Source organism: Pleurodeles waltl, chromosome 7 (genome assembly GCF_031143425.1).
Source record: "Pleurodeles waltl isolate 20211129_DDA chromosome 7, aPleWal1.hap1.20221129, whole genome shotgun sequence".
In the NCBI taxonomy this organism is placed as follows: Eukaryota; Metazoa; Chordata; class Amphibia; order Caudata; family Salamandridae; genus Pleurodeles; species Pleurodeles waltl.
Genome location: NC_090446.1, coordinates 78,259,504 through 78,277,549, shown reverse-complemented (window position 1 = coordinate 78,277,549; position 18,046 = coordinate 78,259,504). Strand labels below are relative to the sequence as shown.

Sequence of the window (18,046 nt, the reverse complement as noted above, 5' to 3'; positions counted from 1 at the left end):
CCTATGATCTGAATATTTTGCATGAGAAGTGGCATGAGTCAAGGACCATGGGCGGAGTGGATGTAGTCAGCAAAAGATCATTGCTATCATGATGAATTTGGCAGGAGTAGGGACTGTCATTATGGATCAGAGTGTGGATTCTTTAGAAAACATGTTGAGATTTCCCTATTTTATGGTAGCTCTGCTCTTCACTGCAGCTCTTATCAGAAGCCACACTGCCCTCGGGGGTGTACTGCTGAAGGATCACTGCCCTGCCGGTTAACGGAGATGAGGACGCAAATGTGCTACACTGATAAGTAGTCTGAAGTCCTGCTACTCCTAGTCACCTTAGCAGGATATGGTTGTTCAGAAAAAACTCCGTTGGCAACACACTATGGCCAGTAGGACTGAAACTTCCAAATAATGCAAAAATTTCCAAATTCATTCTAAACACAATTCATGGCATGTATGTATGCACCACACATGCTTATGTATGTGTTGCTTCAGATGCACACTCATGCGTTGTGGCATGCTAGCAGCCATTTTAGCTTTAATGTTTTTACTGTACCGCTCCAACATGGCCGCTGTCCAGGTTAGAACAGTAAACTAAAAATGAAACATAAAGTATTCAGAGCACTCAAAAAGTGAAGGGAGTGACCCAGTAGCACATTGCAGCTACCAGAAAAATCATCCCATAAATGAATAATAATGCCTAAAGGCGTGAGGACGATAGCAGGTGGGGACACCAGAATAAAGCAGACAAGGGTGGGGGAAGGAAGGGTGGCGGGGCAAGGGGCTTAAAAGACGGAGAGAAAGTAAGTAGGGTAGCAGTCACCTTCCCAATGCTACATGGCTATGTTTCTAAAGTAGTGCACATATCCTAAATGCACAGGCTGACACCGGTGCTATTAGACAACCAATGCTAAGCCGGTGCCAATGCATAAAGCCAGGTGAATCACTATAGGCAAAGTCTGAAAGGAACTGCCCAAAAACCCATTTTCTGTATCTGTATCTCTGTGAGTATCTGTGTGTGGTGTTGTGTGATGTAGATTGTCTGATGCCATGAAGAGTGACAGTTAAAGCTGTCAATAGTCAAAACACAATTTCTAATGTAAAAATATTTTAGATTTGGTTCGCAATTCATCGCCTTTATTTGTTCTCAGGTGTCATGTTTATGTATTTATATTTTTGTTGTCTTATAAGGTGCAAACTCCAGCCAAATGGCGTGAAACATAAAGTATAAAATGTTGACCATGCAGTGATTCAGAGAATAATATAAGGCATAAAGTACCCCCTTCCTTACTTTGTAAGGACACTGTAAGTCACGAGGAGTTCCATAACCATACAGAGGAACAAGACTGAAGGCCAAGTTCCTTTATAAGGTTATGGAACTCAGAGGTGACTTGCAATATCCTTATCATGTAGCCAGGGGGCACTTTATCCCATATAATAGATGGTCACACTATCACCTCCCCCATAAACCACTCAAAACGTTGGTGCATAGCTATTTCATATGAAAGAATGAGCATAGTTGCAAAACTGAAGAATAAAAATAAAACATCTTGTGCAAAATTAAACACATCAAAAACCTATCAGATATTTGTTGCAAAAAAGATATTAGAAACAGTTCAATATAAGTCCGTTTTTGGCGGGGAAAGGCGCCAGTAGCTTGGAATGTGTAGAGACATGTAGAAAGACTCTATCTCTTCTCTATATAAGGAGTGCAAAAATAAACACATTCTCTCTACTTTCATTGTAAGCTAAAAAAATTATGCAGAAGAAAGAAAATCAAGGTTCCTTTGACCTGCCTTTCACCTCGGTTGCTGGCTCTGGCAGAAGGCATTGTGAATCAGAGCTGACCATAATAACTTACGTAGTCGAATTCTGGAGGCTTTTGGTTGGAATCGGTACTGAGTGCATCACAAATTGACGATTATAAAAAAATTAGAGACGTGCATCAATACAGGGATTACAGAATCCCATATATTATATTATATTATATTATATTATATTATATTATATTATATTATATTATATTATATTATGTTATATTAACAGGGATATAAAATCTATCTATAAAATGGAATGGGGTAAAATGTGTTTGCTCCATTCATTATTACAAAAGGAGCAGAAGTGGTTCAAGCAATTATTCCCTGCCTTCTTTTTTCAACAGTGTAATGTTTTTGTGCTGATGAAGAATCAGAACAGCTAACAATATCTCTTTGAACTACAAATCAGAGTAGTGGAGTACGCATTTAGTTATCGCCTGAATAAGCTGTCTGCCATTTTGCTGCGGATTCATCTATTCTTTCTTGTTCAAACAGTTGTGGTTCCCATATGGTGCAGCATTCTTCTTGGCCCTGGTCTAAGTTAAAGTTTGATGATGTAAAATAGGTTCTAGTCACCAAACAAAGAGTTGGTGCCCATCACCTACAACCACCATCACAAATTGAGCACTGGGCAGGAAATAGGTCTTTGTTCCAAAGCTACCTTATACTGTCACCTATAATCAGCTTGTGAATAGTCCTATGAGGATGCAGGAGCTACCCTCCATATCAGATGACCATGCCCTCTATGCAAACCCCTGTCCTGTGGAGGCTAGTGCTCTGCTGATGGAGCAAACACAATAGGTTGAGACCCAATAGTAGTCGTAAAATTGGAAAGGTTTCAGGACAGCCAATTTACCCACATGGAATGAAGACTTGAGGATGTACAGTCTTATTGCTGCGGCTGAATGTGATTTTGGCTGCATTGAATTCTAGATTTCATGTGGTAATTTCATGAGTATTAATTGACTGCTCTACTGAACAAGATTCATGGCTGCCAAATTTGTCAACTTTCAATGTTATGACTTTGATGTCAAAAGAAGTCAGGGTGAATATTATAACTATTGTATCTCCCCTCTTTGGCGCACATCATGGGGTTGTCTTGGTTCCAGTGCGGTCGGTGTCAGCTACCGGCCCCATGGCAATTATGAGATCTTCACTTACACCTGAAGTTTGCAACTGTTGAAAGAAACTGAAATCTATGGGAACGGATTTACAAGAAAGTGGCACATCGGTCCCGATGCGCCACTTGTCTTGCGTCCCCCTGCCAGCACCTAACAACACCATGGTTGCAGCTTAATCATAATACGACGCACCATGGCGGTCCTTAGCACAGTAGCGTCAACATTTTTTATGCTGTTGTGGTACTCTGCTGCACTAACCTCAAAAATGTTGCCGCCAGTGCAGCAAAGCACAGGGAGGCTCATAGGTTGATATGGGTGCGTCATTTTAACGTCTGCCATGACCAGGCATTAAAATTGACAGAAAAAATGGCACAATGAAATGTTGTAAATTTCACTGCGCTATTTTTTATGGGTCTCCTGCGTGGGAACCCCCGCCTTGAATACATCATGCCTGATACAGGCACAATGTGGAGCAAGGGGTTACAAAGAGGCGCAATGCAATCATTGCACCACTTTGTAAATCTGGGGAAAAGGCCACCTTAGCACGACCTTGACGTAAAATAAACGATGCTAATGCAGCGCTATGGCGGCACTAAGGCGGCGCAAGGGGCTTGTAAATCCGCCCCTATTTGTGAAAGTAGGGGAGAAAATGAGGAATTAGACTGGGTTCATTAATTCCTTACTTTTTAGTGAGCCGTGGAGGCCCAATTTAGAAAGGCTGGATTTTCCCCACCATGGGAGTTACCGGTACCTGGAGGACACTGATAGTGAGGGTCTTTGGAGGTGTCTGGGATGTTTAGAAAAATTACAAGATTTTTCCGGAGTGGGACCTTAAAATCAGTACGATCATATTACCCAAATGCTATCAACCCTGTACTTGCTCCTGCTTGCTGAACAACTAAAAATGTCACTATCATTTTTCAGATAGTTTATCAAGGGGTTCTGGAACACTGTAAGTACAGAGTAAAATGAAATATACACTCAGGTCTCTCTGATACTTGGGCAAAGTTGGTGGGGGGGGGTCCCCGGGGTAAAAATAAACAAATTAGGGCTAAACCCTAAAGTCATTGGGGTCAAGTTGTGGAATTAACTTCTATATGATGTATAAATAAGTAGGTCATTTATCAGTTTACAGAAAGGCTAAAACGCTCTTATTCCTGGCCCTGCAAGCCATGGGCAGTCCGGCAGTGCCCCTGAATACCCATGGGGCCTGCATCTTGCAAATTGTTTAACTTGACTTTCACTTGAATTATCTTCATATGGACCAGTAGCTTTGACTGATGCCTGTCTCCCACAAAGTAGCAAAAAAGTTTAAAATGACTGTAAAATGATTTAAATATTTCTAATATTCTGGGACTGCCTGGAGTTCTGTTTTAACTTCAGTTCCAGATTATTTGGAGGAAAGTAGAGTATTTATAGTAAGTGAGTGTGCATGTTGGGCTTTGTCACATTCAGAGCTGTCGGAAGGATGGGGCCAGAAGGGAAACATTTCCCCTTGCTTTTCAGAGCATAGAAATGTATTTATGTTGATTTGAAAGTAATCTTCTATTTAATAAAGATGAGTCAGCTAAAAGGGCAGTAAAACTAGAGGTTGCCAAACGCTGGTGCTGCTGTGTTTTGCCTTTTCTTCAAGGATATTTTTTAAAGGTAGAAACAGATTCTTGATCCCAGTGAGAACTTTTTGAGCCGGGCCCTGCAGAACCTCTAACATGCCTGATTCTATCCACTGCCAGGTCCACTCACCTGACTGCCCAGCATTGTAGACGGGTTTGTCGGTCTGCAAGAAAGTCCCTTTCTGCTTTCTCTGGATCAGAACAGTTTTACTCTCCTCAAAGGGTCGGATCCCCTGGCTGCCCCGGACCAGGACAGTGGCAACTTCTTCCACACCCGAAGGATCTGGTACCTGCTCAAGGGAAGAACGACAAGGGTGAACCCAGTGAAAAACCATGGAATGTGATTTGTGGGGAGCATCATTGGAAACTTCAAAACATCTATAAACCACTTACAGGTAAGCTGATAAGCTATATCAGTGATTTAATACAAATGCTCCAGAACTATTTGTGTGTGTGTGTGTCTATATGTGTGCTTTGGTTTGTGTGTGAGTGCGCACAACACACTTGTGTGACCTGGAAACAGGTTATAACTTCAGCGCAGGTGAAATGCGCTTCAACATCTCCTAATGTTTACACTCTCAACACCTTACCTACACTGTGAGCCCTCTACTTTACCCTGTTTCCCCCAACACTCTCACAAGTCAAACAAGCTTCTTTTCCACAGGCTTAGCCTCCCACTTTTCTGCAAAAATCTATGTTTGTTGCACTTTCACAACAATATTACCTACTAATGCCCACTCCTTCTCTTGCCACAGCCCCTCCTGCCTGGCAAGATTGACTCTTTCACACCTGCAGCACCTACTGGGCTCAAACTATTGCACAAGAGCAGTTTTGTTTATTGTATAATGTATTCAGCCCCACACATTTAGTCAGCTTTGCTCACTCATCCAAAGTCCTTTCATCCAGGACCTTCCTGGTCACCACTGCTTCCTCTCACATTATGTTTAAAAACTGCAGTTGTGTTCACTTTTTACTAACACCTCCCCTCTACAACTACCACCTTGCCCCACTGAAACATCTTACTTTCACACACTACTTCTCTGGGTAGAACCTGCTTAACTCTCTGAAGTCCACCTTCTAACTGCTTCACTCCACAGAACCTGCCCTCGTACTTGTGTAGAAGTTGATCACCTCTCCACACCACAATCAATCAATCAATCAGGATTTATAAAGCACGGCTAATCACTCAATAGGGTATCCAGGTACTTGCAGGCCACGGAGGCTTACTCGAAGAGCCAAGTCTTGAGGGCCATTCGGAATTGCAGAAGTGAGGTGATGATCTGGACGTGCCTGAGGAGGCTGTTCCAGGGTTTTGCTGCAATATGAGAGGAGGAGTGTCCTCCTTTCCTTTGTTCCTGATGAGCCTAACCTCTATGCAGTGTTCATTACAGCAGACCACCCCTTCCTACTCACAACACTTGCCACCTTTGACATGACTGGCTCTGAACTGGTTCTCTTCCCAAGCCTCTGAAAGGGTGTTCTCGGTCTCCTTGTACTCTACCACATATCCCTCATATTTCTTGTGCCTCCAAGGCTGGGTCCTAGGTCATCTCTTCTCTTTTCTCTACAGCACTTCCCTAGGTTCCATAATGCCTTGATCTAGCTATTTTTGTCACCTCTGTCAATTCACCTCTAAAGTGTTTTCACAGTTCCATCCGGTCTTGCATCTGGGTCTACTTTCTACCACTGGATAGTGCTTTGTTTGGTTATTCCATTCGTTTTCAAAAGTAAGATACTATAGGGCTTATTTACAAGCCTCTTGCACCACCAAGCATCACTTTTTTTTTACACTGTAGTGGCACAAGCAGTCCCATATACTGCACCACATTATACCTGCACCAGGTATAATGTATGCAAGGTAATCAGTCCCCTGTTAAAAGGCACGCAGAACTGGCAAAGTGAAATCTTGAAAATTTAACTGCGCCATTCTGCGCCTTCACAGAATCCATTTTTTAATACCTTCTCAGAGCAGGTGTTAAAGTGATGGTGGGCTTTTTCACATTGGACCCCCACCCATTGCTGGAGTACTGTCATTTTTTTTACGCTAGTCCACCAGTGCATCGGTTTAGCACCACATATGCATCAGAATTTCTGACGCAACTGTAGAAACATGTGCCATTGAGCGCTGTATCGGGAATACAGTGCTATCATGGAGTCATTTTGGGATCCAGGGCTGCCGTAAGAAAACGGGCATATTGATTCAGATGCGCCAGTTTCTTGTAAATTAGGCCCTATGTTTACCTGCTTCTAATACCCAACTTCATATTATACCCATTCCCTTCCAGATGCAACCTTTAACGCCACTCGCTCCATGGGTGTTTGAGTGCACTTCAACTCCATCCTTCCTGTCACTTCAGCCACAGCATACAGATGCTAGTGCAGAATATAGGCAAGATCCGCCAGAGCGCACAAAGCACCGAGCCAAAGCCCATATCAATGTGCAACCTCGGTCAGACATCATCTGTTGTGACAGCCTCCTACCTCGTCTACAACAGTGCACATTCTTGGCCCTTCACCTGGTAATTAACTGCACTACGTGCACTCACATGAACCAACGCAGACGCCCCCTTCAGGTTGTCAACACAGGTCTGGCTGGCTAGCTGCAAAAGCAAAGTCATTTCATAACTGCTATTCAAGCGTGTTCAAAGTATTTCCTCTACATACCGGACACATACCACCTCCTGCTACGCCCTACTTAGAAACTTCCAGTGTGTTAAATGGAGTACACGCCCCACATTCAAAAACACGGGGGGTGCGAAGTTACAAGGTTTTTCACTTTCCACTTCCTTGTGAACATCGTGAAGTTCGCTACAGCTTGTGTTGCACTTATCCTTACTTATCACTAATAACATTGTTCTGTGTAATATATGCCTAGCGGTTGCTGTTGTTTTTCTGTGCCAGGTGAAAAATGGTATCATGCAGAGAAACAAATCGGGGTACATTTTAGAACTTGGTTGGTTCAAGCAGTTGATGCAAACATCACAGTGGCTGATGACCCCACAAACCCAGGCCTATATCCCAGAGGCCCCAAAATCCTCCCTGCCCCCCCTCCATTGTAAAACACCAGGCAACCTGATAAACAATATTTACATATTCTATGTTTGTATTGACATTACATTTCCTGGACTCATCACTTATGAAGAAGCATTTCCTATACCTCTAAGCGCCCACCCTTTCGAAGTGTGCCACTGAAATGTAACCGTGTGGTAATGAAAAACCCTCTGGTTTCTAATGGATATATCTTGCCACAGATCTTTCACCTTATGAATACCTTTTCTATGCTACAAAGGTGTCGGAAACACCTTTTTCCAGCAATGACTCCCCAAGATCACAAGGTGGTGCCACATGGCTCCACCCACAACTCATTTTCCGGATGTGACATCATCAGGATATATTAAGTGCTAATTAGAATGCTGCTTCTTTATTTTAAACCTCATTGACAAAGCCTGGAGCTTTCTCTTGGAATTTCACAAATTTCTCACTTATTCGACAACGACTAGGTCAAATGTCCCCTCAAAGTACTTCAGGCTTCATGCCTTGTAGACAGTGCTGCAAGAGTATGTCCCATTTGGACCACAACAATGACTGTATGTAGTGTCTTTGGTCGCACATGATGCTGTGGGCACTGACTCCTGCACCTGAAGGCACCTGAAGGAAGTATGAGGCAAATCTGTTTTTGGCTACAGCCAGAGAAAGACACCCAAGCAGACTCCTGCTCCCAAAAGTGAGTCATCTTCTGGTGAATGTCCTAGGAGATTGTCCCACAAAAAAAGAGCACTATAGGAAGGAGAATTCTCCATCTTCCTCAAGGAAGAAGTCCAATACTTAAGGTTGCTTAAAGTTTTGACACGGTTCCCTAATGCAAGGCTTCTCCTTGATGTTTACTGACTCCAGTGTTACACTCAAAATGATACCAGAGTTTTCAGGTTCTTCAGCCAACTCCACACAGGTCAGCCTTGACTATCCAAGCTGGATCTTTTCAGGATGGATCCCCTGCCCTTTGGGCTACTCACAAAGTAAGTGTCCTTCTCTTCAAGCTTGGTGACTCTGGCAGCTCTGACCCCAATGTCTCTTAATGTTGCCCCTCTGCGGACACCTTCATGAACTAAGGCATGTCAGAAACTGCTAGAGTGCTGTCCCGCCCTCATTCAGGCCCTTCTTCTGTGCCACTTTTTTGTGCACTCAGCATTTGACCACCCCATCTCTCACAGGCAGAGCAGATTTGCTCTTGCAGCAACACGATTATTCCTCCACCCCAATCCCCAAGCTCTGTGACTGTACACAAAGAGATTTAGCGGTGCCAGGTGAAGTCCTTTCTGATGAGGTTGGAGAGGTCATCCTTACAGCCAGGATATCTGTCCCTAAATGCATCTATGCTGGCTGCTAGACTAAATTCATTCAGTGGTCTGAGTCAGAAGGCATCAGCCCCTTCAAATCTCACCACCCCATCTTGTGATTTGTGTTGCCCCTCACTCAGCAGGGCTTTGTGGTGGCTACAGCGAAGGGTTATCTAACAGTCTTGCCTGCTTGCATGTGCCTGCATGGTCAATCTTCCCTGTTGATAGTCACTGGTGGCACTCAAAACATTTGCTTTAATAATTGCCTCTCACTCTGTTTATTGTTCCTGAGTGGGATTTGCCCAGTTTGACTCATTGTACAATGTTTTGTTCTTGGGATCACTCTCACAGGGTTGGAGTACTTTTGGCCCTTCCAGTTCATATCACACTTTTCTGCTCTGATAAGTTGGTCCTTTGCACTTGCCTATCCTTCTCACCCAAAGTGGATTTTGCATTCTTTATGGTCTCACCTATTACCCTTCCATCTTTCTTCTCTTCTCATGCATAGACTCGATTTCTGATGTCTGATGTCCTTTTACATCAACCATACTCAGGACAAAGTGGGTGATCAGCTCTTAGTGGGCTACATTAGAAAGAAAAAGGGCAAGATGGTGACCAAACACACTATTTCCGGTTTGGGTTATCCTTTGTATCAAGATCTTTAATACCCTGACCAAGAAAGAGCCTCCAAAAGGCTTTTGGGATATTTTCCGCAAAGGCCAAGATTGCTTCTACTGGCCTTTCAAGAGATGTCCTGGTTGCTGATATCTGCCAGGCAGATAGGTAGTTATCCTTATGTACTTTTGCAAAGCACTACTGCCTCATGTCTCAACAATGCAGTGACGGGTACTTTGCCCAAGTGGTGTTTCAGGATTTCCTTGGATATCCAGCATCACTCAATTTCTCCTAAACTGGAGGCATTGGTTTGTGACTCATTCTTAAAGGGAGGAATCTGCAGTAAGGTATATTCAGAAGCAGAAAACGTTACTACATTTTGTAATAACATTTCTGGTGGATACATAATAATCCCACATTTTCCTCACCGTCCTCCTCATCCCTGATAATCTAATGCTATGATAAGGTAAATACCAAAGCATACAACCATGTTATCAAGAATATTTGTCACTACTAGGGTTCTTTCATTTCCTGTTAGCATACCTTGGAGGGTCACAGAATAAACCTCAATGATATAATAGGAAATTATGTCATATGATCTTCGACCCGCATAATAAGTTCAGAATAAATACTAGAAAATAGTAGCCACTAATTCAAGTACATGTCTATTTATGATGCCACCAGTATTTTGATCAGTATCTTGACATGATTTGCCAAGAAAACATTATGCATTTCTTATCATTGGGAGTGGAGGATACCGTTCCACGAAACATAGAACACTAGGAAACAAAATTATTTCTACCACAAATGGTCATGATTAAGGGTGGGAAGTGGTGGAATTTGGAGAAGGGCCAAATTCCGCCGATCGATGCATGGCAGAGTATTTTCACACGAGGCTCCAGAAATTCAAGCCTGAGCATAATTTGGCATCCCCTAGCACCATTTTTCAATGCGGGCAGTCAGAGAGCTGCTTCTCAAATAGATTTGCTGCCACTCCAGTAGATTTTCTACTCGAGACACAGCAAAGTCAGCTCGAATGGCCGAGCTCTCTAGCACACTGCATGGTGCAAGGCTCCTGCTACTGGCAGGAAATTGCAGCGCAAGCAGCCCAAAATGCATATTTCCGCCCAATGGCCAAACTCCATGGAATCTTGCTGAGTCTTTATGTAACTCCACCCAATATCAGAGTGAAACTCTTCAAGTTCCGCCCACCCCGGGTCATGACAAAAATGTTTGCTTTTTGTATTCCATATTGTGAAAATATATTGCTGCGTCACAGGAAAACAATTTAAAAAGATAAAAGTTAGTTTTCTTCCTCCATTAACTTATATGGAATATTTATTTAATATGATCTGTGTTATTGGTGGGGTGTGGTGAACCTCTCTTTTTTCCAGGTACATTGAGGTGAGGTTTTTTATGGTCCACCTTTATTTGCAAGTTAGCAGATAAAAGCTCATAATTGATGCCAAAAGGAAGAACGATTGGCTGATAGAAAAGGGAAGGAAGGGTGGATGAGTGATGCATGAGTGGGTGAAAGGATGGATGGATGAGTGGATGGATAGATACTTGGGTGAAGGGATGGGTGTGTAAAAAAAATGGATGGAAAAGGACTGATCGATGGATAGGTGAAAGAATGGTTGGGTAAAAGGATGAATTGGTGATCGGGTGAAAGGATGGGTGGGTGAAAGATGGATGGGTGAAAGAAGTGATGGATGAGTGGGCATAAGAATGGGTAGATGAGTGGGTACAAGGTTGGGTGGGTGAGAGGATAAGACGATGCGTAGATGGGTGGTTGAAAAGATGGCAGAGTAAATGGAAGTCTGAGAAGATATGTGAATGGATGGGTGACTGAAAGAATGGCAGAGTAAATGGAAATCTGAAAGGATAAATGAAGTAATGGGTAGATGAAAGGATGTCAGAGGAAATGGAAATTGGAGAGGATGGATGGATGGATCAGTAGGTGAAAGGGTAGCAGGGTAGATAGAATTCTGAGCTGAAGGATGGGAGGGTGGTTGAAAGAATGGCACTGTAAATGGAAATCAAAAAGGATGGATGGATGGCAAAGTAAATGGAAATCTGAATAGATGGTTGGTAAAGTAGATGGAAATTTGGATGGATTAGTGGATGGACAGAACGATCAATTGATTGATTAAATACTTTATTGATGGATGGGAAAGTCAAATGTGGAGGTATGTGTGGATGGATGTACGGATGGGAGTACACATAGATGAGGGATGTGTGAACATATGGGTGGATGGATGGATGGGTGGAGCAGCCAATAGATGGATGGAATGATGAAAGACAGAATGATGCGTGAAAGAATGAATCCCTGGCAGAATGTAAAAGTGAAATGGTGTATATCATCAGGCGGATGGAATGGTTAAAGAATGAATGGATAGATGCTGAGATGGAAGAGACAATGGAGCGCTTCTTGGGAAGTTCGGGCTTACTTTCTTTGCTTGCTTGGTGCCATCATTGGCTTGAAGTAGAGAGTATTTTAATTGTCTGGCTGCTCCCTTAGTTATTCACTGTATTCCTTATCATTGTGAAAAGATTTGATTTATGATCACTGGAAAGGCACTGTCACTTTTGCCAAGCAGAAAGGTTAAGATTCTGATCAAACAGAAACTTCTTCATGAATGACCAATATTAAAAAATGATAAGATGATTAATAATGTGCACTTTTGTTTCATTTTTTTACTTGTTCAGAAGAGTACGTATTGTTCTGATGAATTTATTTTATAAAACTGAGAAGCAGAAAGTAAACCGTGCTCAGCAGGGACTGTTTGCCTTCTTTTCTTGGGACTGCTTTTGCACCTCTGAGGCCATTATCAAAGGTAGTGCCAGGGGTAGCAAGGGGCAAGCCAGGAGTCACAGCTACAGCCCCTAGTGCACCCTAAATGACCTCTATGCAACTCTTTGCACAGTGGAGCTCCAATTAAAACCTCCACAGGACATAGGAGGTGGTTCCTTATGATTTTGTTCTTGCTTTGGAGAAGGATGGGTGTGACTGAGCAGTCCAAGGGGTCCCAAGACCACTTTCCATTGCCCATCCCATCTCCAAGGCCCTACCTTCTTCTCCCTGTATAAATCTCTGGGGCTTTGCATATGCTGTCTTTCAACACTTCTTACAGTTGTTTTTTTATGGTACAAAAGGTAGGGAAGGCAGATTTACATGCACAATTAAAATCACGCCAGAAGCCCAAACAAACTTTAAAGTCTTGTGGACATATTTAAGAGCCCCTATCGTCACCTTAGCCCTGCCGTAGAGTAATTTTTTTAACTAAGATGGGGCTAAAGTGGATTTTATGCCACGCCATATTTACAAAGTGGTGCAACGCATGCATTGCCCCACTTTGTAACCTCTTGCACCACTCTATCCCTGCGTCAGGCATAATGTATGCAAGGGGGCATTCCGTAACTAAAAGGCCCGCAAAAATGGGGCAGTGAAATTTAAAAGGTTTCACTGTGCCACTTTTGGCGTCATTTTTAACACCTGCTCAGAGCAGGCATTAAAATGGCACGCCCATTATATTCAATGGGCATCCCTGCATATTGCTGCACTGGCGTCAACATTATTGATGGTAGTGTAGCAAAGCGCCACAATAGAGTAAAAAATGTTGATGCTATTGTGCTAATGATCACCATTTTGCGCGGTATAAAAAATACAGTGCAACTATTGTGTTGTTAGGTGCTGGTAAGGGGGCGCAAGAAAAGTGGCCATGGTTTGAAATGGTTCTCTAGCATCAAGTTTCCCAAATAATTGACTTTTCCAACTTTAAGCCCGCTGTCCATGACTCACCTTAAACCAGGTGCACCTTAACAACTGACCAGGTTTGACTTCAGAGTTGTGGAGTTCCTGGGTTCTCCGCTGTGTCTTTAGATGGACGGTCAGCTTGATGGGCCACAGGACACCAGTGAACTGCACGCACACCGCCTGCGAAGAAGGGTAGTTGAGGGTTGCAGGGATGACCGCCAGGTAGGTCCTGTGGGGAGAGAAGTAGGTCGTGGATGACTTTTAGGTGATTTACCACTGCATTAAAATTGATAGGCTTTGATTGGATTACATGTAGCAGTGTGCACACAGACACGGTGAAGAGAAAACATTGAGGATTGTAAGACACATGGGAGGAATGGGAGGTGTTTATAGAGGGGACTGAGAGAACATCAAGAAATGGTCGGGTACCATAAATGCAGAAGTTAACAAAGACAAACAAATGAGAAATAGAGACAGTGACAATAAACAGAAACGAAAGAGGGAAAGTAAAAGAACAGTGAGGGAAGAGAGTAAGAAAGCATGGACAGGAAGCAGGAAGGTGACAGATGGAGAAAAAGAACTCAGGAAGAAGGTACAAATGATAGAGGAGGAGTCAAAGAGGTATAGAAAAAAGATGGAGAAGAGCGTGAGAGAGATGAAGAGTAATAGAGACGAATAGAAGGGACAGAGGCAGAGAGTAAGTATAGAGTAAGGGAATATGAAGTAGAAGGGGTGTGAAGGTAGGTGGAGGGAGGGCGGGAAGGAAGGAGTAAAGGAAAGTGGTCTAGACAAAGTACGTGAATGAGAAGCATAAAAGATGGAGGAAGAGCAGAAGGCGTGGAAGGGAGAAACACAAGACACATCCATCATGGCCTTTCTAGAGATTAAAAATGGCCATGTTTACACTGCTCCTAGAGTCTTCTTCAGTGGACTTCTAGACGCCTCTTGCATACATCTGATCTGATTCCTCTCAGACTCCGGGCTGCAGGCGTGGTCCCCCTGTCCGAGGTACAACATCCCTGTGATATAAACTCACCCACTCACCCCTTAAAGGTTTTGCCAAGCACTGAGGTGTAGTTGAGACATGAAACCATCCAAAGCCCATCCATGATATCAGACTCATTGCACTGCTCAGCATCCATAACAAACAGTACGTCATCGGCAGCGAGTACCAGTACCCAAAGTGTAGCACACCTACTGTTCCTGGGCAGTGTTTAGAGATAAGGATCATACAATGATGTGGTATCATAGCACACTGAAGCTAACAGAGGAGCATAAAAGACCACAGAATAATAATACTTATGATGTACTTCATACTGCAACTAAGTGTATAAGTGTGGTAGGAATTCAACAACAGCCTAGAGTGCATTAAGTTGCAGTGCAAAACATACATGCATAATAGCATTTATTTATAGTTTTGCTTAGTTTAAGAAATACAAACATCAAATCCAACACCAGCAATGAACAAATAATTGTGTACTTAAAGTGTACTTAAATGCTTTAGAAAGAGCAACCTACATTCAAACACTTGTTTCCTCGCAGTCTCATAGTGTCAGTGCAAAGTGTGTAACGAGTTAAAAACTGATCAATGCAGTAAGTGCGAGATAGATAAAGACCTGAGCATGGGAACACAATGGGCCCAATTCACAAAGGTAAACTTAGACCAAAAGTCTAAGTGTACACCAAAAGTCTAAGTTTACACCTAAATTCTAAATTTACTCACAGTAAAGTTAGTCTTTTGGTCTACGTTCAGAGGTTTGGTGTAAGTTTAGACCAAAAGTTTAAACTTAGACCAAAAGTCTAGCTTTACTCGTAGTAAAGTTAGACTTTTGCTGTCAGTTTAGACCAAAAGTCTAAACCTAGACTTGTGGTGTAAACATAGAACTTTTGGTCTAAGTTTAACTTTTGTGTCTTGGGCTCAATCTATTTATGGTTTCTTTTTCTGCAGCGTCTCTAGCTACAAGACAAGCCTTACCAGACGCAATAACTTCAAGAATGGGCAAGTGCCCAAACCTTATCCACACAACACGCCGACCAATCAGACGTGGAAGTTAATAAACGACGCTCATTACCGCCTCTTTGGTTTTGACTTGCCTAGGGTAACCCTAGGGATTAAAAAGGGAAACTAAAGTAGAGAGGGTATTTTCATTTTTGAAAGGATCCCGTGCCAAAAAAAATCGTCAATGTGATTCCTCCAAAAGTGGTGTTGAGCCCACTTCCCCTGATTTTAAACCTACAGGCCGAGGACTCTATGATGAAGCATGCCACACAGAAATGTTGCAGGTGGGAACTTTCTTCAAAAAGAGAAGCATTTTTCTCTTTTTTAAGATTTGGGAATAGGACTTTATAGATTTGGTTCTGTGTGTAGATTTCCTCCTTGTTATATGATATTGGAAGCATTCAGGTTTTTTTCTACACTGACCTCAAGGTGACTTAAGATGGTCATTATTCAGTATTGAAGCGTGTTCCAAGGTGTGCTTGCATGGAGAGGGAAAGCGCTTCCTTAGATGGAATTTGTGGTGGCAGTGCAATCAAATCAACATAATCCCAACCCCTGGAGGCAATGTTTACCCAGCAGATCTTCATCTTTCATATGGGAACGATAATATTGATAGGTAAACATTACACAAATAGATGAAGAAATTCGTCTTTTTTACGGCAACTGAACCCTAACCATAGTCAAGGAAAAAGCATACATGGGAAGGAGTGAATAACCACAAGAAGCAAGCGACTCATAAACTTATGGCCCTGAATAAGACTGGGTGAGGATTCTGAGGTTGGTGGCATTCACCTTCACCGGTAATTGCCTGGTGCATTAAATACCTCATCCTGCTAGAATTTAACAATGGAAACAGTACTGTGTGGATTTTAATGTGTTAAACACCAAAATATGCATGTTATTCTCCAAAAACTCAGATTAGGTGCTGTTTATTGCACTTGATAAATGAGAAATTCTAGAGTGTCAGATTTTGTCAGGTGCGATAAGTAGAACCAACTCCTCTGACAATCTTGGAACCAGGGCCTACATTTTTATTGTATAGAGCAACTGCACCTCTTTTGAACTTGGTCTTCCATTGATGAGTGACTACCTTCAACCTACACAGCCCTAGCTGTATTCCATCAGTAAAACAGAATTTCCCCCTTTTTATTGAGCTAGTTCCTTTCTTTCCTTCCTTCAGGGAGTGATCATTGGTCAATGAGATCAAATGACGTCCAGACACAGGTCCCCCTGCAGGGTACTAAGTCCCACTCCACACTATGATGGTCAAATTCTGAGTTAAAATTTAACTCTTTAATATATTTGCAACAAAGGCATAAATATACTCTCTATCTGACTTTTGATATGGATAAAACTTCAGGTAATATCTAGTCTGTGCTGTATGCAGAGGAGAATGAGTGATTGATTAATGGAAGGGTAGGGTGGGCTGAAGACAATAAACCCAGCCAAAAAGTAATCCCATTTGGAGGTAAGGTAATGGAAGAGAAGATTTTTCCTAAACCTAAATCCTATCATTGTTTTCCCGGGAGATGCTTCCTCCCTGGCTACCAATAGTCTGCAACTATAGCAGCGTATCCTAAGCCAACAACGAAGTAGATTTCACTTGATATACCTTGACAAGTGGACTACTGGACTCATGATGGTGGCCCACCAATTTGGTATTAGACGGATATAGTGCATCAGCAAGTGAAATAACCAATTAACTCTGCCCAAATGTGACAGATATCCTGCCCGCCATATTACAAGTTCCATTATATCCTATGGAACTTGTAGCATGGCGAACAGGATATCCATCACATTTGGGACGGAGGAATCTCCTCCGACCAAGGTCGTAATCAAGCCTTGAGTCTCAGGACTGATCCTTACCCATGAGGATCCCCTCCCACAATTCTTGCTTGTTATGGACCTCCTACCTTCCAGTGATTCCTAATGTTAGTGTTTATGAAATGTTAAAATATGGCTCTTGCAATGTAAAGTAACTTGTAAAACTGCACAATACAGAAAGTAGTTCTTTTGAGTCTCCTGCATGCAGTTGATAATGACCGTGGGCCAATATCTGAGCAAATTGACAGAATGGGGAATTGAAAAAGGATCCAATTAGCTGACATAACTGCAGTTGTGCACTTATATTTATGCTGGAATACTAAAGAATTTGTATGAGTGTTTTTTGTTTTTTACTAGCTATAGTTCTAATACCTGATAGTGCCTATCTATCATATAAATAAATGTCTTGCATCCTCATTTTTCACAGAACACTTGGACTCAGGCAAACCCATCGCCAAACACCACTTCCCTATCCACACTCTGGCCAGCTCGTCCTCTCCCTTTGCCATCCACATCCCTGAAACTACTCTCCTCCTTTACCCTTGCCATCCTGGAGTGGCACGACTACACTCCCTTTTCTTCCCTGCTCTGCTCGCTCCTCTTCTGGCCCCACCATCCCTTCGGCACCAGCCACATGGGCCGAGTGTTTGATAGCTCCTTCCTCCTCTCTCCTACAGCATAGACTTTGATGTATTAACTTACTTTACTAGAGATTACCACCACCACAATTACCAACACCACTATGGCCACCATCACAACCACCACCAACATTATCACTATAACCACCATTTTTACCACTCCCAGCATTCACACTTTTACCACCACGATCTCTACTTACCATGACCACCCACATTACCATGGGCACATTATCACCATCACCACCATTACTATCTTAACCATTATCAACACCATTACCACCACCACATTACCATTATTAACATTACCACTACATCCTTCATTATCGCCACCATT

General features: G+C 42.6%; 1 protein-coding gene across 1 annotated transcript in view; it reads right to left on the bottom strand.

Moving 5' to 3' along the window:
* LOC138246827 (alpha-2-macroglobulin-like protein 1) overlaps positions 1–18,046 on the bottom strand; it is a 262,402-nt gene that overhangs the window by 241,438 nt on the left and 2,918 nt on the right. Inside the window, exons 2-3 of the mRNA XM_069201584.1 lie at positions 13,297–13,480; positions 4,673–4,832 (exon numbers count right to left, since the gene is read on the bottom strand). Of these exons, the coding sequence (XP_069057685.1) occupies positions 4,673–4,832; positions 13,297–13,480 (344 nt within the window). The remainder of the gene's footprint in view (positions 1–4,672; positions 4,833–13,296; positions 13,481–18,046) is intronic.